At 39.8% G+C, this 26,863-nt stretch overlaps 1 protein-coding gene and 1 long non-coding RNA gene across 2 annotated transcripts in view; both read right to left on the reverse strand.

Annotated features, from left to right (window-relative positions):
- LOC141466427 (uncharacterized) overlaps positions 1-26,863 on the reverse strand; it is an 81,992-nt gene that overhangs the window by 45,366 nt on the left and 9,763 nt on the right. The window contains exon 2 of the long non-coding RNA XR_012463307.1: positions 16,512-16,597. This is a non-coding gene — a long non-coding RNA (uncharacterized lncRNA). The remainder of the gene's footprint in view (positions 1-16,511; positions 16,598-26,863) is intronic.
- GPR63 (G protein-coupled receptor 63) lies at positions 9,522-10,781 on the reverse strand. The gene has a single exon (XM_074150349.1). It carries the CDS (start codon positions 10,779-10,781, stop codon positions 9,522-9,524), a length of 1,260 nt encoding a protein of 419 aa, XP_074006450.1.

The raw sequence follows: 26,863 nt of genomic DNA on the forward strand, positions 1-26,863 counted from the left end.
TCTGTCCTCATAACCAGAATAACCATTCTTCTTCTAAGATGGCTCATGTGTATTACAGCTGATGATCGCTTTCCTCAGAAGAATTGAGTACACTGAATTATATTTGGGACTTTTTTTCCCTCTTGGTCATGCTGTAGTGTATCTCTACATTTGAGGAGAGGCTGAATCTTGCTTCACGTTCACAGTAGATGGATATGGTTTATGCTGATCTTTAGCTCCCGTGGGAGTTTTTCCCTTGGTCAACCAACAGCTTTCAAGGAAGACTCCAAAACAGGCCCTGTGCCTGGTACTATTCGTGGCCTCTCTGTCTGGGGATAATATTTCATCATTTTTTCACTGTGTTTTGCTTTACTTTTGTACATACTGTAGTTTCAGTCCCTCAAGAGACACTCCACAGAATCTGTTGCTTAGTAATAGTAACCTTCATGGAAATTAGCTTGAACTTCAAAAGAACAAAACATCTTTCATTAGTCACAGGTTTTCAGATAATGAATTCCTCTGAGAAAGTTGATTAGAAAAGCCAGCCTTCCAGAAACAAGTACCACCAAAGTTGACCTAAGATGAATTACAAAGGTTAGTAATGCTCTTGGAAAGGGCCATTGCTTTGTGCCCCTTAAATTATGTTCAAGATTCTTTCTACCAATACCCAGGCTCACCTTGACAATGGCGCTAATAAAGTGAAGTTTTATGTAAGTGGAATCACGCTCACGTACAGAATAAGGCCAGAAAGAATTACTGCAGTCATACAGTCTGGCCTTCTGCGTAATGTAAGTTACACAAATTAATTATTGTCCAAACAAAAGCACCTCAAAAAAAAATCTCGAATATAAAATGCCTTTTGAATTATTTTTTTTTTCCTTAGAGATCTGCTTTGTTTAAAAGAACTCCTGTTGCACGGTAAGGAAGAGGGATCAAGGACCAGAGAGGTACCAGGAGAGCTGCAGACTCCCATTTGGAGGATCAGAGATAGGGTCAGAGCTACACCCTCTGTGCAGTGAGCGGAGGAAGCCGGCTGCCTCCGCGGGCTGTCTCAGGTCACCCATGCGACAGGAAAGCAGCCCCACAGAGCTACTCAGTAGAAAAGTCTGGCAGGACTGACACCTTCCTGCTGAAGTCCTGGCTTCCATCCCCCACAGCACCCACCAGCAATCACAGAATCACATGGGGTTGGAAGGGATCTCTGGAAATCATCTAGTCCAACCCCCCCAACCTGCATCTCCCTCCATTTGGAGGAAGGCAGGCACCTAACTAAAAAGAACTCGCCTCCTTTAAAACTCCTCCTTTGGACATGGACCTGATGGAGCGGGTCCAGAGGAGGGCCACCAAAATGATCAGGGGGCTGGAGCACCTCTCCTATGAGGACAGACTGAGGGAGCTGGGGTTGTTCAGCTTGGAGAAAAGGAGGCTCCAGGGAGACCTCATAGCGGCCTTCCAGTACCTGAGGGGGGCCTACAGGAAGGCTGGGGAGGGTCTGTTTACAAAGTCCTGCAGCGACAGGACAAGGGGCAATGGTTTTAAGCTGGAGAAGGGGAGATTTAGATTGGATATTAGGAACAAGTTCTTTACCATGAGGGTGGTGGAACACTGGAACAGGTTTCCCAGGGAGGTGGTTGAGGCCCCTTCCCTTGAGATATTCAAGGTGAAGCTCGACGAGGCCCTGGGCAACCTGGTCTAGTTGGGGGTGTCCCTGCTGACTGCGGGGAGGTCGGACTAGATGACCTTTGGAGGTCCTTTCCAGCCTGGATCAATCTATGAATCTATGAATCTATAAAACACGGCCAGGTGGAAAAGGACTAATCCCTCAGCCTGATGGTCAGCACGTGCTGCTGAAGAGGCAGAGGGAGCTCTGATCGCCTCTCCCACCACTTACTTAAACTGGGGGCCACAACACAAACAGCAGGAAAAGCTTTGTGAGGCCAGAAGAACGCACAGGAATGAAAGAGATGCTGGCGCCTGGAGACCAGGACACTCAACTCCTGCCTCTGTTTATGGGATTGCTGACGCATTTCACAACAGGTAATCACTGAACAAAACCCCAAATCAGCCAGGCAGTCAGGACTGTCTTTGAGGTTTTACTTTCCATTTAGTCTCATAAATCACACAATGCTCCCTCTATCTAGTCTAACAAAATAGATAAGAGAGCAGCTCAATCTATGCAATGATACCTTCTAGATTTCTAAATTTGAAATAACAGAAATGGAATAATTACCAGAACTTAAAAAGCTAGAAGGCTGGGTAATTTTAGAAGTGACTTTATAAAGACTTGTCTATGCCTGAACGTGAGAAACCAAGACCAAGTAATTAAAGGTACAAAGGTAATGCATTCTAGTTGAACAACGCTAGACCTTGGTGTAGATGCTCTCACACAGAAGCAAAGTGGTCTAATTCCTTCAGACACATTGGACCAACTGAGGCCAATTTAGTTTTCCAGGAGAAAACACACCCTGGTTAAAGGTGCAGGTATCTTGTGTCTCTTGTCTACAAAGAAGCACTGGAGGAAGTGAATCAAGTTCTGAAACGTGCAATCTTTTTTCCAGTGCAGTTATTGCCAGAAATCACAAAAAAAGATTACAGGGAGATTCAGATACTTTAGAAAGTCAAAAGGTAAAACCTTAAAAAGCCCTGTTCGTCCACATTTGACCATGACATTCATAGGTGCCTAAGCTTCCCACATTACAATTCTTTAAACAGTTTGGGGTGAGATTAATCTGACCGACTGTGAACACGTATCTCAACGCTCCAGGTTTCCTTAGTCAATGGAGAGGCGTTGGCTTTTCCAGGACGTTTCTCACTACTTTTGGAAGGTAAACTTAAAAATAGCTCCTGTAAAGCATACCTGAAAACATCCACTCATCTCCACTGACTGCAAAGGAGCCTCAAGTGATCAGTGGAGTTGCCTATGCTATAGATAGCTAAAAGATCACAGATGTATCCCTTCATATACATCTGCTTCTGCATGTGTCCAAAAGTGCTGCAGCAGTGAACAGTGCAATGCCCATCTCAAACTAGAGTTTGCAAAATAAGCTTTACGTTACCTACATCACACAAGAAGTTGTATCCATGGGCGTTTTCAGAAGTAAGGCTGCAAAACCCTCACAAACTAAGCCAAAAGTCTTGGCAGACCACTCCCTTAACCTAATAATTCCGTGGTGAATATATTTAGGAAGGAGACATAATTTCAGCTTCTCTCAGGATCTCAGAGGACTTTAAACCACAGCTTCTCTCTCTCCTGAATGCTTTAATCAGTGAATTATTACCTCATCTGAGGTAAAAAGAGAACGGGCGATCTCACTGCTTCCTGTAAAAGCTGTTCCACTTTGAACAGAGTAATTATTCACTGGAAGAGAAAGAGACACCTGGGCTGGGGTAGTTACTCCATGCAGCAGTGATGGTGGAGCAACTGGTTTCCACTGCTGCTCTCCCGAAAACCTGTGAAACTTCACACCACCTTGTACCAATCAGTGGCTGGAGCAGAGCCTCCCACTTTCCTGTGAGAGCACTCAAGCCTTCTCTCTGGCCCAGGGAGTATTGAGTTTCTCAGCGTGAAAGAGTCCACAGGAGGAGGACTGACCTCCTCCTCTCCTACCTCCTCTAGGACACACCGCAGTACACAGGCTGATACAACATGGCTTCAGATCTCCTCCAGGAAGGAAGGGAAGGAAATCCAAGTCCAGGGAAGCAAATTCAAGATTATTATTCTCACAGTTATTAACCCAACAGCTAGTAAAGAAGCAAGAAATTATGTAAGAGATGCCACTTCATGTCCCTTCCTTTGAAAGTGGTGACTTTTTCACAAAAAGACAGCACTGACACCCCAAACAACAACAGGGCTTAAACTACACTCCAGCACTGAAATTCTCCTGTAAACCTGACTTCCTCTCGCCATCCCAGCTGTTTGGGAACCGCTCTCAGCCACCAAAATCTCCCCTCTATCTTTCACACAGAGCCCAGGCCCAATAAATCAAAAGGAGGGAGTGTTAAATTTATCACAGCAGTGAGTATGTCCCCTTTGGAGATCAGATTAACTCACTCTCTGAGGAATTATTTTCATTTATTCAACTAGACCTTTCCTTTCGACGGGGCAGTGTTAGTGGAATTCCTACTCATGTTGGTCAACAGGCTTAATTTTATTTCAGGTCAACCACAGAGATTTGAATTGCAGTAATCTATTTAAGGCAAAGCACCAATTAAACAAGGAGTACGTCTCATTATTGCTATGTTCTGCACCCACTCACCAGCAAAGCTGGTTATCTAGACAGGATAATAAAATAAAATAGGAACAAGTTCTACTTTGGTATTTATGAATACTGTGCACTTATCTGCAGAACTGTTAGTGATTTGATACCAAACTGCATTTACAGTCACAAATAAAGCAGAACACAACCTGATATTCTGTGCATAAGGTACTTGTAACTTCTATTTTAAAATCAAAAATCAGCTCCATAAGGGGCACTTAAGAAGCGTCCCCATTAAGAAGTGCCCTTAAGAAGTATCACCCATTACAACTCACAGTTTCCTCCATGACACCGTACAGTCACGGATTTACGGCTCTTTCCCCCCTCATGTCTGAGGAGAGTTGTGATTGCCTTCATTAATGTTGTTTTTGTTTGAGGGCAAGTTGTAGGAACTTTTATTCTGGTGGATTCTCACCAGCAGGTCCTGTGCCCAGGGCACTCACAGACACAAGTCAGCCAAAGGATTCCTACTCAGCCATGAACTGAAAAGCCACGGTTGTTGTAGCTCAGTTGCTGTAAGACAGGGGGGGAATAATACCTGAAAACTACCAGGGATAAAACCAGAATCCTTCACTAGCACCAGAGGCAAATATATGTGTTCCTGTAACAGTTCTTCTCTGACAGCTCTAATCTTATAACCAAAGGTGGTAAAACTCACCCTCGGCCCATCTCAGACGGTCTGAACCGTGCTCCACACAGAAGGCAGTGGCACTAGGCGAGAGGCTTGGTGGCCCCACAGCTTCTCCAGGCACCTCAGCCGCCTCCTGCCATCACCATACCTGTTGCAACACAGCAGTGCAGAAGGCACTGCCTCGGGGAGATGGACGGGACCAGGAAAGGAGGAGGGAAGAAGTGGTTGTTGCAGAGGTATGGAGAAGGAGTCTCAAAATTAGGCGTGTGGGCAGCTGAGTGACGGGAAATACCATCCCTTCTCCCGCGCTCTTTAGGGACATGCCTTAACTCTTTATCATTTAGAGAAATTACTCCAACAAAATTTCTGCTAAATCATTAGCAAGCTGAAAAATTTCCCCAAAACAGCCAAGATGCTGAACATTTTTCATTCTACTATTACGGGGAATAATCCATCCCATACAAACATGCAGCACTTGAATCATAAAGGTCACTGTCTTGTGTTGAAATGAATCATGCCATGCAGTGCCACTGCCTGTTTATTTCTTGCACAGCAAGATGATCTTAATTACTTAGTCCGAGCTGAAAGGACCAAGCTCAGGCAGTATTTTGGGGAAAGTTATTTTCTTTTTAGGTCTCTCTCTCTTTCGGTGCATAGTATTTCATTTTGTTTGGATATATTGACACATCTCTACCCCAGCATCTCAGAAGAGAGCACTCTGTAAATTCTTTATACAAGAAAGATCTTGGCTGAAACGTAACCATCTAAACTAGGCAAACAATCTTTGTTATTTAATATACAAATAAAATAAAAGTCTTGGAAACTATGAAGGTGGCCATTAAATCCAAGAAACGTGTGAGTACAAAAAGGTAGAGCAATTCTATAGACTTTCACCACACTTTTGGAGAACGTTCATGTTTATTTTTTTGTTTTGTTTGTTTCTCAGGTATTTTCACAGGTGTAATATGTACAGAAAAGACAATGCCATTCTACTCAACAGCTTTTTTAAAAACAGTAATTCAAGGTTTCTCCACATCAGAATATGACTATTCCTCAAAAAAAAAAAAAAAAAGAAGATCAAACCAGTTCATAATGGCAAAGTAGTGGCTCCTGGGCTTAAGAAATTCCTCACCATTCCAACTGCAACAAACTTGTGCTCTGAGTTTTTATTTTTCACACAAAAATAAATCAAAATCTCTTTCAAGGAGGGCATTTTTTAATGATTTGGAGAATTAAAAAAAACTCAAATGATTGCAGAAAGACCACTGAAACCTGGCAGCTGTTTATGCATATGCCCAAATGAAAGAAAATATGAAAGCATTAAGCATAAAGTGAAAAAAAAAATAGTAACCGAAAGCAATGAGGCAAAACAATTTTCTTCTCTATACACATAAATATTTTTACATGAGTAACAAGAAATGTCAAAAATACACAATTGAGTACAAAAGAATCATTTTAGCAATAGATTTGTACAAATGAGATTTGTGTAAGCAGCATGCTTTGACAGAATGAATTAAAATACAACGTAATTCAAAATACATTCATTTCAATCCTCCATACCAACGATCTCTGAAAATATAACATGAGGGAATACAGATCAGTAACAAGTATCATTTCTGGAGAGGAAGAAAATCATAATTCCCCAGTTGAATGAAGACGGATCAATTTCAGTTTTTAAAATTGTTGGTCTTAGTCAAGGTCAAGGTCAAGCCCACTAAAGTGCCTCAGCAGCCCCAATCCTGCTGACACGTGTGTGTTTTAGCATTACAAACGTTAGCAAGGTTCTGCTGATCTTGGCAGGATCACAGACGGCGAGACTGAGCAGTTTAGCGGTCTTCAACTTGGTCCTAGGACTTCAGCTGTAATTATCAAGGCACTGCTCTAAAGACAGTATATTAAACATAATAGGCCAAATGGTTCTGTAAACACATCAGTCCCCTGGGGATATTTCTGTACTGCCTTTTTTTTCTTTTTTTGAACACCACTGTATGCTCTGATCAACTCCAAAACCTGGGAAGTGTGAATACTGTATCACCACGTTAAGTCACCTCAGAATTTGGGCCACACAATTTGTGTTTCTTTTCTCTGAGCATCAGCAGATGCAGCTCTGAGCAGAAACTCTGTTCCAGTCAGTGTAAACAAACAATAAATTATCAAGACAAATTAACTTTCTTTGATGTTTGCAATTTCTACTTCTCAGCCGGTACTTATCAGAGCTTATGAAATCCTCACAAAACGTTTTCCCCTCCCCCTTCAAGAAAGCAATTTCACCAACTTTCCTGTATTACTCATCTTCTTTCCCTCTTGAATTATGTTTTATGACACTCGTTCAAACCTCTCACATTATAGCTCTGGAAGACAGCAAAAATACCTGTTCCTGCCATCTTAGACAGTGTATACTCTCACTCTATTACATTAGCTCTAAGCACAATTTTGCTGCTTTCAGAGATAAACAGGCATGACAGCTCTGAAACAGAAAATCCATACTAACCAGGTCATAAACTTCCGCTATCAATGTAAATGTAATTGAGAAATAAAAGCTATATACTGCAAAGACACACTAAAACACTGTTTTGCAGCGCAACTCCTTTACTGCCCGTCAATTTGATCAGAAAAATCCACACTGTCAGCGGTGAAGTTGACAAGGAACGGAAAGCAGGGACATCAATAACGTCACCACCACCTGGGTGCCTCTACATGTAACCCACAACCTCAGCTCATCAGCTTTTTTCTTTTAAAAAGAAATTACTAAAATCACAATTGTTCCTTTTATACTCCTGGAATTTAACTATTGCCATCACTTTTACTGATGTGTGTCTATGAGAACAAGAGAGAGAGAACTGTTAAATTAGTTCTTCACTGAAGACCTAAATAAGATCTGGGGTGTAAACGTTCAGTCGGCCTCAGGAAGCAAGCAGTCCCTGGGCATCCACACACTACAGGGCATTTCCTTCATATCCTCACTTCAATATTTATGCAGAAATAGATAAAATTGCCATTACCTGCTCCCTGGGTACAAGAACAATGAAGAGGTCCCCATGCTTTGGGGTACTGAAAGAGAGATGGAAGCCTCAGAGCAAATGGGGATCTCACTTCAAAGCCCAAACCTAAGTCTTATTTTACTTACCTCACATTGAATATTTATTTAGCTGATTAAAAAAATAAATAAATACACCCCCCCCCCTCAGTCTAGATTGCTATCTTCAAGGAAAACCTTTGCCTTTCTGCTTTCTAGGAGGGTACCGAGACAGCCTGACACTAATGAGAAAGGTGGTCCGGCATTTCAGGGAGAAGCTGATGCTCAGGAGATGAGAGCAGCCGAGTAAACCCTGGAGGCAGCAGGCACTACAGAGGAAGAGGGGCGACGAAAAAATCAATGTGAAGTAGTACTGGAGGGAAAAGGGGAATTTAACTTGCATCCCCAGCAAACTCCACTGGGCAACTGGTATTCGTTATTATCAGTTCATGGTTTCGGTCTAATATTTAAACAGGAAAACAAGCTGAGGATTTTTTTCCCCGGTCATTACTGTGTAGACTAAGTCCTAGCCTCAGCTACGGTTTACGTGCTATTTGTTTGCTGGTTTCCCTATTATTTTTAATTCTCTCTCAATGAATGCCTGACTGCATGATTTCAGCAGTGTAGAGCGCACAGCCTCATACGAGCTCCAAGCCGAAACAGCATTATACCAATACAGTGTAAATCGTAGGCCCGAAGAGGTTTTCAGGCACACCCTCAGGTCTCGACACCTCGTAACAGCCTGAAGTAAACTACAGCCCCCCTTTCCACCTGTAACAATTTTCACTCTATTTTTCTAAATCTTGTGTCAGCGTAAACCTGAGGATGTGGTATTTTCACTGCTTGCTTTCCCTTCATTCCTCCCTTTTCTCCTTCCAACTCCCCTGTTAACTGAGCAGTTAATGTTACTTTTGATCCATTTTTAGAAAAACAGCAAATCTATGCCTGTATGTGTAGCTATACCAACAGAAATTGCCCTCCTAGAGCTTACATGGGTCTTTCATTGAAACTCACCGATATAACAAATAATAATAATACCCCTTCAATACAGAACAAAGTATTCCAATGAACAAATTCCATCGTAAATTTTGTAAAGTGCACAAAAATATTAATGGAAATACTAAAAAAAAAAAAAAGGAAGAAAAAAGTTTTCTAGTGTCACCATGAAAACTTCTGAAATATTGTTTAAATTAAATAGAAGTAATCTAACGAGACTTTTTGGCTCTAATATATTGGCAGACAGCAGCAACATTTTTCAGAAAAATTACACCAACTAAATATACTGTATCTTAGCAGCATAAAAAGTCCCTACAATTAGATGCAATTGTAGGCCTAGTAAGCATAAACCTGACAAAATGTTACAAATGTAGTTTTCATTTAAAAGAATGGATTTCCATGGAATCCTAGAGGTAACACTTGTTATTTTGTTTACATTGTATTCTGGTAGTTAACCCAACTATAACCAACTTTCCCTCCCTTTATCTCTCTTCCCAAAAATTGCACAGAGAACTGGAAAATTTAATCAAGTTATAAGATATGGCCACACTGAAAAAGCCATATTAAACAAAACAAAATTCAACCTAAAGCCTAAAAACAAATAATCCCAGGAAATAACAATCATTGTCAAGCAACCACAGCTTCAGACTACCGACCGATGCTCCCCGCACACATAGATGGCACTGGGTCGGATGCGCCGCCTTGTATGGCCGGGAAGCTGTGGCAAAAACTTTAAGTATTTGGGCATCAAGTCCAAGCATGCATCGTGAAACTTCTTAATCCTCCAGTAGTAAATCAGTGGGTTCAGTGCAGACTTGAGGTAGCAGAGCCAAAGGAGCCAAGTGCTTATCTCAAAAAAGTTGTGCTTGTAGTAGAAGTGGCTGTTGAATGTGGCAATAAGGCTGTAAGTGGTGAAGGGCGCCCAACAGACTATGAAGACAAGGAACAAAATCAAGATGGTTGTGAAGGCACGAGTTTTAAAGCTCATATCAATATTCATCTGAAAAGGTCTCTGTAAGCTCATGAGACCGAGTTTGCTGGCCTGGCTGAGGCATATGCTATCAGGGTGGCTATGGATACGAACTGCATTGTGGCGGACGGTGTTGAGTATGCCCATAAAAGAATACAGCATTACCAGGAATGGAATAAAAAAAGAAATTAGCAAGATAACTATCACATAGGCTCGGTAACCTGGGCTTGTAGAGTAGCCAAAAACACACTGAGGTGCTCTCGAGGGTATCTGCAGGTTAGGATTCCCTACTGATAACGGAAAAGCAACAACAAAGGATGCCGCCCAGGAAATCACAATGAGAATCTTTGCACGGTAAGGGTTCAGTTTATCTTGCCTCTGAACTATGATAAGAAATCGGTCAATACTAATAATAAGAAGAATGGCTACCCCCTCTATGACAAAAAGCCAGAAGAACATGGCAGAGACTCTGCAGAATATATCCCCAAAAATCCACCGGGTGGTAATGATTGTTACTAGAGCAAAAGGCATGTTCAGCACTGCCAGCAGCATGTCTGCGAAAGCCAGGCTTGCTAAGAGGATGTTAATTGCAGATCGCATAGCTGCCTTCTGATAGACCATGAGGCAGACAACAAAGTTTCCAAGGAAAGAAACCAATAGGATAAATATCATAGCAGCAGAAAGAATGATCTGGAGTGGCAAACTCAAGCTCCTGAAAACTTCTTGCGATGGCAGGATAGCTGTAGTGTTTACCAGAAAAGTACTTCTCTCGGTGGTGAGCACGGCACCCGAACTGTATCTCAATGGCTGCGTTGTGCCACTACGAAGCAAGAACTGTGGAGTGGTAAAATTCGTATAGGCATTTTCATAAACAATAAAAGTAGCATTTGAGGTCCCAGAGTGGGCCAGCGTCAACATTGCTGAGAAAACCATTGCTTCAGGAGAAACGAAAGCAGAACCAAAGGTCTTCAAGGCATTTCATCTTGTTCAGGCAGTATCTTATTCCTGGTCATTTAACAAATCAAAATTCAACGTCTGAAAGCATCAAAGTTCTTAAAGTCATGTCAGTATTTCCATCTGAAAATGAAGAAAGAAATTTAAAGAAATAAATTAAGACTCTCTAAAACCAATGGGAACCAAATGATTGCTCCGCTTTCCCTAATGACAAAAGGATCCTTAATACATATTGACACTTTAGGTCGACACAATTTACTTTAGCACCAGTCACAGGAGTCTTGTAATACTTGGTCTTTTTCTTATAGATTCTGCTCCTGTAGTCTTTCCGATACTGTACAGTACTCTCAAATCACCAAGCTTTTTTTCTACTATAACAAGGACTGGAAAACTTTTATGTTTGAAAACAAACCTTATTGATTAAGAATGAATATATCAAATCAGTATCTTTATTTAAATCTCATCGTTTTCCATGATTTTGTTTTGAAATTGCCTACAGCTGAAGACTTTGTTACTATTTAAGCTATTTGGAAATGTTACTAGTCTCACTTATCTGCCTGTTGGTAAGCACTGAAAAGCCTACATATCTGAGCTATCCTACATAATACAGAATCCTTGGTTCCATATCAGTCATCAGCAGCAGATGCCTCAGGAAAAAAACATGTAAATATCCTAACCTGTTATTAATTATTAACTAACTTGTCCACAGGATTAAAGTATCTCTCAGTTTGCTTCAGTTAATGACTGACTCATATCAAGGTGCAGGAAACTAACTCTTCTTCAGTCACTACAACCCTTCCCCCTGCAGCAAGCCTTCCTGCTTCCACGGTCTAGACATGTCTTTGTTAATTCATCTTGGTGTCCCACATAATTCAAGTGCGTGCACTCCCTTTTTTCCTGTAAATCTAATCCTTAGACATTCTGCTGAACTCTCTATTATGCTCTCTCTATTATGCTGACACATATCTCTCACTATTATGCTGATACAACGCATCATTTCCTTTCATAGTTTACGTGTACTGTCTTGTTGTACTATTATTACATGTATTGTATTATTAAGTGTACAGTTCTTATAGACAAATAAAATGCAAAGGAGTTGATAGTTGTCTCCCATTTTCAGTGCTAGCTCTTCATAGTACTCCTCCCCTCTATCTTGGACTATTAGATTAAATGCTTCCAGAGTACTCTGGCATCTGATCAAGCTGGAAACCAAGAGGACTCTATGCCCTTTTAAAAAACAGATCACCACAGCCAGAAAAACAAAGTGGGATTAACTTTATTTATTCTGGAAGACTGTAATAGTCACTCCAGTCTGCTTTCATGTTTTCAGTCATACGAGGGATATAGGCATCTTCAGAGGTTGATCTGTCTCCTCCACCTCTGTACATGGTGACAAGCTTGTGCTACTAACTCAAGAAGTTTATATGTGGTTACACAAATCCTGCCTGCAGTATTTGTGCACGTTCTGTTTGCTATCAACATCCAGCAAAAGTGAAAGGAGGAAGTAACACTTCTACAAATTTACACAAGTACCACATGCTTCGTGGATGATCAAAAGTTTACTCTTCTCTGGATACTGCTTTACCAACAAAGAAACAAACTGTAAGCCAACAAAGTCTAACCTACATCCCCACTTTGGACTTCTAGCGATCGGAATGCAAGCCTGCTCAGGCTGCTGCCAAGGATTCACCATGAACATCAGCGCTATGACCCGCTCCTCTCATTCCATAGCAAAGTTATTCCCCTCCTCTCTGTAAACTCAGTATCGCCAGACGATTTCCAGGGCCAGACCACCTACAGTGTTTTTTCTAAGACAAATGATTAACCTCTCCGTCTCCTTTAACCTTCAATGATATCACGAAGGGACGTTATAAACATCCTAATTTCATGGAGTCATACACAGACTACTTTCTAGAGGTCTTCCTGCATGTATGGGAGGGAATGTCATAACTTTCTATTTTATTCTATTATATTTCAAAGATTGTTAAACTCAACAAGAGTATACTAAACAATGCACATTGATATTTTGCAAAAATGCCAAATTCTGTTAACTTTATTCTAGATTTTCCTTTTCTCTCCCTTTCATTTTTACTTTACAGTAACTCTTCTAGAGAAAGTCTCAATGTTAATTAGTAGTCAAAATCTTCTTGCTTTGGTTTTCAGAAGCTTTTCCCTTACTAGTCATCTTTAACATATTCGTTAGAATAAAATCTGTAGCCAACTGCAGAAAGGTCAACACAGCTTTCCAGGATAAATAAGCAAGGATTTTAGCAATGAACATGAAAATCTCACCCAAAGTTCCACCAAGGTTTATGACTCCGCAAGCCAAGAATACTGAAGAGGGAAGGAAGCTGTAGCGTTCTGCAGGGACTGCAAAAGAGCCTAAATTCAACAAATAATTCCGGATGGAGTACAGAAGACTAGATCCCCAGGGCAGTACCTTTTAGGTCTGTAAGCAGTAAGCCAGCAAAGGTAACTTTTGCATTTCTGATTGTTTATGACAAAGTCTCTCCACCAAGGCTCTAAAAGAAACTAATCTGCCATTAGATAAACGTAAAGCCCTCACACAACAATCAGTGTAAAACAGGAAACAAAAGATGGAGCAGTTTTGCAGTGAAAAAAGGTCACCAGAATGATCCTACAAAGAAAATCTATACTGGTGTTCAAGCTCTTCAACCTATAGGGGAGAAAAGGGAAATGCGAAACCATGATATTTGCTGATGATGAACATGAACTGTTTTCCAGAGCGATTTAATGAAAACAAAGTTCAACTATAAAGGGGTACAGAAAGATCTTGTGACAATTAGCGACAAGCTAATAGACTGCCAGAAGGAACCAGACAAGGGGACCAGGAGCAAAAGCATTCAGCACTTTTAATTTAGTCAAAAAGATTGTGCTACCCTGCATTTCTCAAGCCAGTAGCATCCTGTGTATAGCAAAGGACAAAGGACTCATAGGCGTCTACGGACCATTCCTAACAAACCCAGAAAAAGTGACTAAGAAAAATAACCTTGCGTATGCTCTCTCACCATGCCAGCTCTCTAAGCAAATAGCTACCTCCTATTTTGTGCTTTCTCCCCTCTGTGTAAAGCTTGTAGGCTTTTCTGTACAGTGTTAGAAGAGGAGGAGAATGACCTCATGCAAGCTGTTGTCTGGACTTGGCCAAGTGCTTAAAGCGGGAAGCAAGTGTTAGCCATTTGGCTGTTGCCTAAGTCATCGGCCATATCTTCTTTTCAAGAAGGACAAAAGAGTGAGCGGTGATCAGCTGTTGCAAAGAAGACACCTAACCTAATAAGAGGACTGCAGGCTTTGGATCCCAGATAGAAAGAAACTTGAGTGTTCTCCTGTGCCTGTTGCTTCTCGATTGATGGTTCCCTTCCCTGTACTCTGTTTATCACTCTGAGGTATGAAATCTCTCTGTGAGCCGCATACTGCATCTGCATGCTCAAATGTGTTTTGGAGTTACGCTTATCTAACCTGCAAGCAAGTTAGTTACGCTCTTTCTTGACTACCATCCTTCGTAAAAGTGATTGGCATTTCAGCCAATAAATTCAAGAGGATCCCTTCTGTAGTAGTCATATATAATTATTTCTTTTTCTTGCTGCTTAAAGGGCTTTTAGCAGAAGCATCCACACGATTATCAAACATGTGCCTCCATCCCTCTTCCTACCCTTCCAACTTCCCCAAAATTATATAAAGATAGAGATTTAAGCTGAAAGGGACCAATAAGATACCTTCGCAGCAATTTCGTTTCGATCCTCACATGCTTTTTGAGAAAGACAGATCCTGTAAGTTCAAAGCCAGAGTCATTGCTGAATGGTAATCACACAGTTTATAAAAGATGACCCTGGCAGTTTAAATAGGTAAGCTTCTTGATGGCCAAAGTACTCATGTAAGAGGCAGGTACCTTTTTGTCACAGAATTCTCACTTCTGGAACACGTACTCTCACTGAGTCTTTTCAGATGCAAAAAAGCTTCACACAATCACTTTTTTCCATTTCAGTGCTGAAAATTACTGGGTATGCACATTTTCTCTCAAGCAAGGTTCTCACTCATATGCAACTTCCTTTTTATGGAACATAATAGACACAGTTATTTCAATGAAGTACACACTTAAAGCTAAATACCACACAAATTTCATTCATCAAATATAATTATTGCTAGAACTATGGCGTCTGTTTTTAACAGCTTTTGAAACTAAAAGGTTTCCATTCAAAATTTGGATAGCATGCTCAACCAGAAATAAAAGATTATATCTTATATGCAAAGCCAACATCAGTCACACCCAGTAACTCCAACATAGACAAAATAGGAAACAGTATCATAATAACAGTTATGTTTAATGCAGATCTGCATTAAACACCAATGCAGAACACGCCACAAACAGCTGTCAAAATGTTCAATGATTTATTAAATTTATCTAGTAAAAGTAAGCATATTTTCAGTGCTGTCTAACACCAAGATTTGGTCCAGCACACAGAAATTAGTTTCCTTCAGAAACTTGAAGCTAGCAATGCCTGGTATGGTGATCCTATTTCTTGGATGTTTTTTAAGTCGCCACAAACAAGAAACTTCTGCATGCTTATAGCTACTACCAGTGGTTTTATTTTGAAGGTAAACTTTGTCAAAAACAATTTTTGCAACATAAAAGAGAACATTAAAAAGGCAAAAAATTCTTAGAGGCAAAAAGATAAAGTCAACAGCAAACATGAAGGCCGTGGGCTGCTTTTGTTTTCAAAAAGTGTGTTGGTAGGAAATACTCAAGTATGTGCTCTCTGACACCCCATTATTGTACAAAGCAGCCCAGGACACACTCCCCTCTCAATACAAATCAAGCATTGTTTCCTATGCCATTAAGCAGAGGCAGGAACATATTGCAATGGAATCCTTTCTGGTAAAGCCAGTGCAAAGAATGAGTCAGAGCACAAATCAGCAGGGACAATGTTCTTACTCACCTAACTGTTCCTCCTAAAAGGAACTAGCAGTTTTCAGTTTTAATACCTATTTACATATCCTAAATTGAAACTAATCAACTACACTGCATGAGTAGATGACCCATAAAACTATTCACAAGAGGCATTAGTTTAATTTAGGAAATTTTCCTTTTTTCCACTCTGTAAACACTACTGTGGCAATTTCATAGGAAAAGTATTGTGGGAAACAGCCACCTCTGCTTTGGGTCATTAAGTATAACTAATTGTCCTCTTGAGGATATTTCTTTCTGTCCTTAATTCAGAGAGCCATTAACTGTCAAGAAATGTCAGCCATGGGAATCATTATTACTATTCTAAACCGCAAATACACAAAATGTAAAGAATAATTCTATTTTCTTAGCTCTTGGGAAAAATCATGCTCTCAATTTGTAGATCATGTGAAAGGTCTTACGTAGTTCTGGGTTCTTTTCTCATACTGTCACAATATTCCCCTGACTTCTAACTTTCCCACTAGTTCAATAGTCATATTAGGCCTATTCATGTTAAAGAGCTAACTGAATATTGTAGTACCTAGAAGAACAGTAACCATTGAAAATATTATTGAAAACATACTCTTAATTCATAGTTTCTGCCTAGTTATTAACATCCAACTACCAAGTTGGAAACTTTCTAAATGCTTGCATTCCTAAATTTTAAGTGGACAGTTGGATTATATATGCAATCGCTACGTGTCAGTCTGACAAATTTGAAAAAAAAAAAAATAAAAAAGACATACCGATCCAGACAGGCTCCCATGAAGTGTAAGAATCATAAGTCATCTTGTGCTGTTCTGTTCAGCAAAGTATTCTCTTTCCAAATAACCTGTCAAAAAAAAAAAAAAAGTCAGTGACATATTTACACACAAGGCAGGAAAGATCAGAATAGCAAAAGGTTTTCCTATAATAAAACTTTATTTTTATTGGGAGAGGCAGATTACACTGTCTCTCCTGACAAAAGGCAGATCACATACCCCTTTCTTGCAGAAGGTAGAGACCTTAGGCAGGACTAAAGCATTTCAGTTTCATCAAGCCAAAGAGATCCTCAGCTATCTTACACGTGGAGCATAAGACCCTCATCATTTAATACCAACATTTGCCAGGACTGAAGCAGCATATTGTTTTATATCTCATTCAGATGCATTTATTTAATTTGTAGACAAGCACGCGGCATTTAGCTGCCGTAAGTCTTATTGAATCTACCAAAACACACGCTTAGCATGAAAGAGCAGGATTCTGATCTTGAAACCCCCAAAGCCTGTCAGAAAAAACATCACTTAAATCCACAGGGTGCTACTGAACATCATAAAGAAGCTGAGTAAATTTTGCCCAAATGCCAAAGATATCAGTGTAACAGTATAGGGAAAACAAAGGACAAGAAAACCGGTCTAGAGGAAGAATGAACCATGAAAGCTCCAATGCAGGATCTTAGCACGTCTTTTACACGCTCTCGTACCAATCAACCATCAGCACAATGCTATCATGCCTCAAGTAATTAAAGTTATTTCTGTAAACTGGGCCTAGCATAGCTAAAAAGCTGCATATTCCATCATGGCATACCTATTGTTAACCAAGAGCATCAATTTTAATGTGGCTTTTCCATATAGTCTCAGAAGGAAGGCAGAAAATTGCAGTGGGCCTTGAAAGCTGAGTTTATGTAACACTAAAAGATCCCAGTGACCTGGTTTATTTACAAATATTGTTCATATATAAAAACCAAAAGAACAAAGACGTGGGACACAGACACTTTCACACGCTGTTTTTTAAAAGGCTGCACAATTTTAAATTTCTGCCAGAAGAAGCTTTTGGACCATCTGTAAGTCATCTCCACACTGGAGCAAAAGATGTCAGGATCTTTCAGGAACAAGTTTCTAAATAAGTGCTGTCCATGGATACTGGGGGACTAACCAGACATGGAGTTTACAGTGACCTCCTACAAGCGAAGCAACAAGAACAAACTGTACTTCAAGACCACTCATTATCTTCTGGTTCCTCCAAGTATTCAAATGCTGAGTTTCTGTACCTGCAATCAACTTAACACCAGCTTTAAACATTCAAAACACAAGGCCTGATTTGCCAGACTGCTGAAAAATCTGCCTTCTGCAGTACAAACCCATTCTCTAGCCACAATGGAAGTCTGTGTCTAAAAGATTTTTCTGATAATCTATTAATACAAATCATTTTCCATTAGCACAAAAATTTGATCTTGAGATTTATCGCACAGAACAAGGTAGGAAGGAAAAACACAAGTCTCAGATTTAGTTATGGATGAAAGAAATAAAATGTAGCCATTAGATTATTATAGACTTTTACCACTTGGTTTGTTCCCTCTTAAGTGAGATAAGTATTATAAACTGTTAATTTTCCCTCTTCAGCTTTGTGAATTGTCAAAGAAGTGAACAGATCTGCAAGCAGGCAGAAGACACTGCCAGGAACTTGGATAGATTAAATACAGTGACAACTTGTCAGATCTTCCCACCAGATACAAGCATTCTCTGACCTAAGAACCATTTCTTCTCTCTACCTACGTGTTTATAGAAAGTATTTCCAACTCTCATTAAAAATATCTTAAAAACCAATTTAGAAAAGCATCCAAAACATCACCATAAACTAGAAAGTTCTTCCACTTCAAGCCTTCAAGAAGGGAAAAAATAAAAGCACTTTTTCAAAGCAGATATGGACAATTTTACTAGTACCTTGAGTACCTTGCAGATCTTGCTCTTAACTGATTGCTTGGGTAGTTTTCTGTTGGCAATCAGGGGTTAACACTATTTCCAAATGACATTCCTCTTTTCTCCCCATTATAAATGATTAGTCAGGCTTTTTTGTAAGAACAGAGAGGGAAAAGCTCTGTAACCCTTCACGATCCTGCAAGGAAATTCGAATGCAAGCATTCCTGTACCTGCAGAAGAGCTCCACTTGTGGAATTGCAACCTTGACGATACCAGCATTTAGAGCTGGCAGAGCTACCAAAAGGTTAGTCCTGACCTCTTCCTCATTCCTGAACCCAGCTCCCCAGTCCTGAAGCAAAAAGGTTGATCTGGACTAAAACAGACCCTGGCAAGCAAGTTTAAAAGCTTCACACTTCTGGCCTTAAGCTGTTAGAAGTTGGGGTATGCAGATCAAGGCATAAGATTTAGATTTGGCTTCTATATACTAAGACTTATTTACATTCAGGACAGTATTGAGAGACTTAGATAGATTGGATCATTGGGCCAACATCAATGGTATGAGTTTCAACAAGGGCAAGTGCCAGGTTCTGCACTTGGGCCACAATAACCCCGTGCATTGCTACAGGCTTGGGGAAGTGTGGCTGGAAAGCTGCCTGGAAGAAAGAGACCTGGGGGTTCTAATTGACAAGCGGCTGAATATGAGCCGGCAGTGTGCCCAGGTGGCCAAGAAAGCCAACGGCATCCTGGCTTGTATTAGAAATAGCGTGACCAGCAGAAGTAGGGAGGTGATTGTGCCCCTGTACTCAGCACTGGTGAGGCCACACCTCGAGTATTGTGTCCAGTTTTGGGCACCTCAATACAAGAGAGATATCGAGGTGCTGGAGCGAGTGCAGAGGAGGGCAACGAAGCTGGTGAAGGGCCTGGAAAACAAATCATATGAAGAGCGGTTGAAGGAGCTGGGACTGTTTAGTATGAGGAAGAGGAGGCTGAGGGGAGACCTCATCACTCTCTACAACTACTTGAAAGGACACTGTAGAGAGGTTGGTGCTGGTCTCTTGGCACAGGTAATTAATGACAGAACAAGAGGGAATGGCTTCAAGCTCCAACAGGGTAGGTTTAGACTGAACATTAGGAAAGAATTTTTCACAGAAAGAGTGGTCGGGCATTGGAATAGGCTGCCCAGGGAGGTGGTTGAGTCACCATCCCTGGATGTGTTTAAGAGACATTTAGATGTGGTGTTGGGGGATATGGTATAGGGGAGAACTTTGTAGTGTAGGGTAGATGGTTGGACTCGATGATCCCAAAGGTCTCTTCCAACCTGGACGATTCTATGATTCTGTTGTACCATAAAGCATGGAATTTGCATTTTATTAGGTCTATTTCGATTCCGCAAACCAGGAACTGTCATTTCCAAAGAACTGAAATAGTGGAACTAAAGTCACAGAGATCTTAAACACTATTAAACTTAAAAATGTTTCCCATGAGCATTCAGATCATGTTAAAAACTTAGCAACAGGCTAGATAAGGTCTCAAAAATATTATGAAATGTTTTCAGTATATCATCACTTTTCAAATGAGTCATAACTTTTGTTAAGTACTTTATCAACAGCTCTCTGCATCTCTCTTGCACCTAGTCCACTGCCATTTTTGGTAAGTTTTCTTAACATTTTCTTGGGATATTAAGTCACACCATGGGCAAAATTAAACTGAAATACTGAACGCTTCCTTTCCCCACCAAAAAGTCAGTCTATCAGAAGATAATAGGCAAGTAAAAAAAAGCCTGCTTCAAGCCAGAAAGCTTTAACAGAGTTGTCCTAAGGCTATTTTGGCTTTTCAACCAGAGCAGCTTGTCCAGGATATTCTCCAAACGGAAGACTGAGTTCTGTGAAGATGTTCACCTTCATATACCATGAGGTAAAGACCTAAAGGCTCCTTGTATTACATCACTCTTACCTTCTTTGTAGTGTCCAATACACCTGACATACACTATTGCACTGCTTTCTGCTAAAAACATGGGAAGACGGATTTTCTTATTCATCAGTAGTTTTGACAACAGCCATTAGAATGCTATCTTCTACCAAAATGCAAGGGCTAACAAAATTCGTCTTGTAAAAATGGTAACCCCATCATCAACAGCATTCTATACTGATGGAATTTATTAAGCTATCTTTCTCACCAAAACATATCTGTTTTTTGAAACAAAATTGATTTTAACAAAAAATTCACCTTTTTATAAAAAGGTGAAGGGATGCTAATGGCAAAGTGATTAGAATGGCCAAATTTGTACTCTCTTCACACCGTGCGCTGCCCACAACAGGTTCCTGGCGTTTGGTTTTGTTCCCAGAGCAGAGGGATCAGCCCCAATTCTGCTTTTCCCACAGGCATTCAGCTCACGCGACAGCCAAATTCTGCTGCTGCCCAAGAGTCTTGCTGCCGTAACACAGATGTTATGGATCCTGCTTCTCAGCACTTATTCACAGAGAGGAGGTGCTGGGGAGCAAGTTAAATGAGGTGACTGCATTTCAGCAACAGAAACGCGGCCGCTTGCAGCATCCTGCTCTGGGAGTACTTACAGGCTGCAAGGGTAAGATTTAGCTAAGAACTAAACATAATTTAATTTATATGCATATTTATGTGCTTATATTATACACTATTCATCTTATGTGCGTGTGTGTATATGTATGTATATTTTCAATACTTATTAGCATCTCTGTTCAGCCAAAACCAAACACAAAATGCCTAATGCAACGAAATAGTCTAACAGCTGTTTGTTCCTTTGACTCTTCCCCCCAGATTTACCCTATACTTTGTTGCTAGTCTAAATGAGTCTATTAAAAATCAGCTATGCTACAATAATAACTTATTTTTGATAATATAGAAACAGAGACTAAATAAATTAACTAGTTCTTAATAGTTATCCATGCCATCTAATTGTTTTAATAGCTTCCGAATTACTTTTTTCTAATGCCAGCTAACTGGAATAACACTTTCAATATAGCAATTGTTCCAGAGAAACAATCCTAATTAGAATTCCATTCATACTTGAGATTAAAAAGACAGTTCAATTGAGAGTTCCCATTTGGACCACTCTCAGGCTGCGATGACACCTTACAGACGTTCAGACCCTATGCAATACAAGCACTAACAATTTCTGTACGCATGTGACAGGCAGGGCTTGGAACATGCATCACGAACTGATAAAAAAACTTGATTAAATTTACAAGCCAAAAATATTTTAATAAGTCAATCTGGCGATTTTTAAAACACGCTTTTTTTTTAATGTAATGTAATACTATTTCAATTTTTATCACTATTTCAATTTATTTTTTTGTAACAATGCAAAGCAAACAAATATGCGCATCAACTCAAGGATTCAAGTCCTTTGTAGGAACCATCTTTTTAAGTACTTTATAATTCCCTGTTACAAATAACTTGACAGTTAATTGAAGGGATTTTGCACTACTCAGTGGTTTTGTGCTGCTTGGGACCTGTTAAACAAACAGTAGGCCAAATCAAATGTCTCGCATGGATAGTGTTACAGCAGTTCCCAGTTCACAAACCTCGTATTAAAGAAAGGCTTGTTTCCATGGAAAAGTTCCTTCAGTAATAAGAGTGATAGATTTTCCCACTATTTTTTAAAAATAATTAACATTAAACAAAAAACAGACAGCCTTGCAAAAAAAAAAAAAATCAAGAAACCCACAACACCAAAAAAAGCCACCCAAAGCCCCCAAAAAACAACTTAAAAACCCCCAAACCTACGCAAGAAGAATCACCTTACTAGGAAGAAGTCACCCATTAACTCATGTTGCCTTCTACTTTGGTAGCTCAAGATCATATTTCCCTATTTAACCAAAAGCTGTTAAAGTATACTCAATTAACTCCTTTTGCAAATAATCAGTATGAAGTTTTTCTTCAGTTACAGAGAAGTTTATCTGGTCTCAATTTCAATATGAAACTGACCCTGAGAAAATACTATATTTGGTATTTATCATCTTGCATGCAGGATGACTCTGAATAGAATAATAAATGTAACATACAGTTTCTAATTTGATTGCAATTACACAGCAACCACTGAAAAATTCAGACAAAGAGACTTGTATCAATTTTTTAGAAAACTAAAATGCACAAAAGTTAGTAACAACTCAAAGTGATGGGCAAGATTTGTAGGAAAACAAGTATAATGACATCCACCGTAAAAGACCAGAAATGAAACCCTTGCGTCTGTGCTCTCTATAAACTCTTTATAAACCCTAAAATATTGTTAATGTTGAAATTAATATTACTCAGTTCAAGACATCAAAAAGAACACATAAAATCACAAGTGATGTTTCTCCTGTATTTTTATAACAGAAGAAGGAGGAAAAAAAAAAAAGGAAAAGGAAAAAATATTTTAAACTACTGGAGAACATTTGCAGGTCATTTTAAAGGATTCTGTATCGAGCTACTACAGAAGGTATCATGACTGTCAATAAAAATATAACTTTTCTACCTTTCTCTTGGATTGATTTGAAGTTAAGTATTTTTGTCTAATTTGATTATTTTCTCTTTATTTCTACCAAACCCACTTTCCTACTCCAGATGTAGTAGTCAAGCTTCTGGTAGCAGCTCCTTTACATTCACAGAGCTCCTGAAAATAAGTTCTATTGAATTTCTTGCCTATCAAATCATTATTGTTTTTTCCATTGAAAATCTTAGTGAATTTAACATATTTCCACAAACTCTCTCAAATAAAAGCTCAAAATGAAACTGTTTATACATCATTATAAAAAAAATCCACTTTAACAAGACTTCTTCCAGCACACCTGGCTACAGTACAGTACATTTACTTTAGTTCCCTCAAAATATTTCTCATCTGGGTTCAACCAACAGTCCAAGAGCCACAATTAATGCTTCAGAACATCTTCTTCCGGCTTGTTGTCTTCTTCCTACTATCCCTTTCCTATGGGCACTTTGCAGCAACAGTTAATCTGACCCACAGCAAGCTCTTTGTTGCCAGCTTTCTCATGGGTTCCACAGGTCCTTCCATCACACAACGGGCACATGGTATGTCGGAAGGTGAGAAAGAGACTTTCAGGAAGGACACACGGCATCTTTCAGGGAGCAAACAGCCATCACAACAATTAAACGGGCTCAATCCTCCAGTCCTTCAGCGAAGGAGCAATTAAAGAGAAGTCACGATTCACATACTGTGACAGCTGTAGTCTGCTCCTGGCTGCTGTTTCCAGGGATAAAACATCCGTATGTAGATCATCAGTACGCATATCAATGCAATAAATCCAGTCATATGACAAACATGGAGGCAATATATATAAACATATTATATATATGCACATATATATATGCATAAATATATAGTGCACTTAATGCCATCTCCATAATGACCTCTCTTGCCTACCTGGCTGAAAAGACCAGAAACAGTTCTTCCCAGCGCACTCTAAATACTGTTTAAATGCTGCACGTTGAAGAGTTTTAACACTTCTGGAACACTGGCTCATTTTCCAGAATGTATTTTATTGAAAACAGTTTCATTTCAATTCAGAAAACATAGAACGGCAATTCTACCAACCACCTATATATACTTTAAATCCTTCCTCGGCCTTCCATTTCAAATTTAGCTCACAAACTATCTTTGTTTGGCAAGTTCTTAAAATTTTCGGTCTTACAAAGACCTTTTCAGATCTCCTTTTTTTGTTACAGAAGTAGCTAAGGCAAGTTTCTGAAGCTCTACCATTGCCTGTTCTCCTCCCATCCCACTTTTATTCCTTTTCTTCTTAAGCAAACGTAGCCTGTGAAACTCACGCATAACAGTCTCATTTTGAGTAGGTATGTCGCATAAATAATACATCTGAACAAAGTTATAACCACTTGCTCATGTGCTTGAATTTGCACCCTCGTATGTATGGGATACAACTTCAAAGCAGCAGAGCAGACTCTTCCTTTAGGTTTTTGTGCTGCCCTTCCCTATCCATCCATCTGCTATCACAATTCTTTTTTTGGAAGTGGGTGCAATTCTAAATATACCATATCTAGATATGGTCTATTCATTCCTTTTATCTTAAGCCACAACTCACACAATCCTGAGAACATGGATGCCATTACCTTCTCTGGTATTTCATATTTCAGAGTTTCCAATCAAGCTGCAAAGAAGGGATTTAATGAGCATGTTACCTCTTACACTGGGGACCTTGGGAAGCAGTAGCAGGAAAAACCACATCCTATGTATAACCTTTTAAAAGTCTGAGGCTTACAGGTATTTTAAGCTGCTCAGAACTCTTCCTGCCTTCTCCTTGTCCAGTCAGTCCATCTGACCAACAACAGTGGCTGCTGTCTGTCCTCAGCCTAATAAGTCAAGTCTTTATCCCTACAGCCACCTGCTTAGCCCGAACGGCTGGGCTGGGCTTGCCCTTCTCTGTGGGAAGAAAAGAAAACCTCTTGTCTCAGTCAATAAGCCTATTTGGAAACTTGATACATTTTTAGCAAAAGCATTAGAAAAAAAAGAGCCAAGGTCTCTTCTCCGGCAAAGCAACTATCCAAAATGCAATTCAGTTCACTTGCTCTGAGCAACTTCATATATGTAAATCAAACAGACATAATAAAGATGTTAAACAGCTTATACACAAAGTTCAAAATCTGTAACTTCACCAGGTCCATAGTAGTTCTACTCTTTCCCACATACTTTGAATAATTGTCGTACTTTCTAGTCCCAGTTTTTCAGTAGGACCATACTGCTGCCAGGTCTCTGTTACACCCTTATCTATCCACTGAGCAGTAGTTTTAATGATTACATTAATGATTATTTGAGGGTCTGTTTTACTGTACAGCTTTTTTCCATTTTCTAATTTTAATAGCAATTTGTTCAGTGACCCACACACCAGGAGGTCTGAGTGGGAAGTTCAGGTACCTTTTGTAAATACTAACAAAGCAATGAAAATTAACAAACCATAAAATACAGGAAATTAACTTCTCATTGCATCATCAATTTATCTACCCACCTAAATGAGTTTAAAATACCAGCTTCAAGCAGACTGATGTTCTAGGGACACTCAGCTGCCACTTCATTTATAGTCTGTTTCCTTAGCAACACTATAATCCATCTGGCTGCAGAAAGCTAAATTCCCAAACCATATCCTCCTGTACACCGGAAATAGGCTCAAAAACATTTATATTTTAAACAGCGTACAGTCATCATGATTAGTGAGTGTATAAATGAATCTGGAAAGGCAATAATGTTCTTAACACACACAGACACACACTCTCTCCCTGCTCTAGCTTAAATAAATGATTCACATACTGAGAATAACACAGTCTTTCAACTTCTAGGTGTTACAGCAGCATCTCTTTCCTGACACGGCAGTCCTAAGCAAAGCCACTGAAGACCTAAGTCCTGGCTCTGAGACAGAGAGATCTTGTATATCATGTTCCACCAAGAGTTTCAGAAATGAGAAGGTTTCTCTCATCTCTGTTCCACCATGCCTAGGTGAAGGAGCCCTCGGAACTGCACTAGCTCAATCTGTTCTCTTCTAAGAGAAGTAATTTGAAAGTCCTGGTATGCAATGCTGTTAATGGAAGCCAAAAAAACCCAATGAAAGTTAATCACATCACAAAGTGGAGGCACTTGTCTTAAAAATACTTGCTCTTCATGTTCTTGCATCTAAAACTATAAATATCATTGGTACAAACTAAAATCAAAATTCAAAGAAACATTTAAACATTGTTAAGAGCATAAAAACTGCAAATCCAAAATATTCAGGAAAGCCAATTCAGAGGCTGAAGGGTAACTAGCAATTCCCCAATGCCGTAGCCAAGCCAAGATGAAACTGGATAACATCAGGCATTTCACCATCATGATGAATTGAAACAACTTAAAATGTCAGAATGTATCTTAACCATATCGCATTTTACATTAATTTGGCAACTCCAACCTGGCAAAGGAAATTCAGTTCCTATCTAAGAGGCAAACTAATCATTTTTGTAGAGCAGAATGGCCTCCTCATTGCCTAGATCTCACAAAGACCCATCAGCAGCAAGCCAGCCTTTAATCCACCGAATGATTTTGCCATGCAGTGACCATTTCAACGATAAACCTGCAATAGCTTCCCCCGACTCTACTGTACAGTGGTGGCACACAAGTCCATATTGCCTGACCTGCTGACAGCAACTGAAGAAAGATCTGAGCTTTCATAAATCAGGCGTCTCCTCGGGCGAGGAACCGAGCAGTGTTTCTCACTGCTGTTCAGTGGTTAGCATCCCTCTGGGAAGTACTTAATACAGTAGCATTTGCTCTATAGACACCTGATGCTTCCCTCAAGTCCTACCTGGCTGTTGACTACAACCAACATTTCTTAGATGCTTCGGTGGTGATTGGTTCCAAGAAAGAAGCAGGATGACTACATCAGGCAGAAGCACTGATAGTTCTT

The sequence above is a fragment of the Numenius arquata genome, chromosome 7 (assembly GCF_964106895.1).
Source record: "Numenius arquata chromosome 7, bNumArq3.hap1.1, whole genome shotgun sequence".
NCBI classification, from domain to species: domain Eukaryota; kingdom Metazoa; phylum Chordata; class Aves; order Charadriiformes; family Scolopacidae; genus Numenius; species Numenius arquata.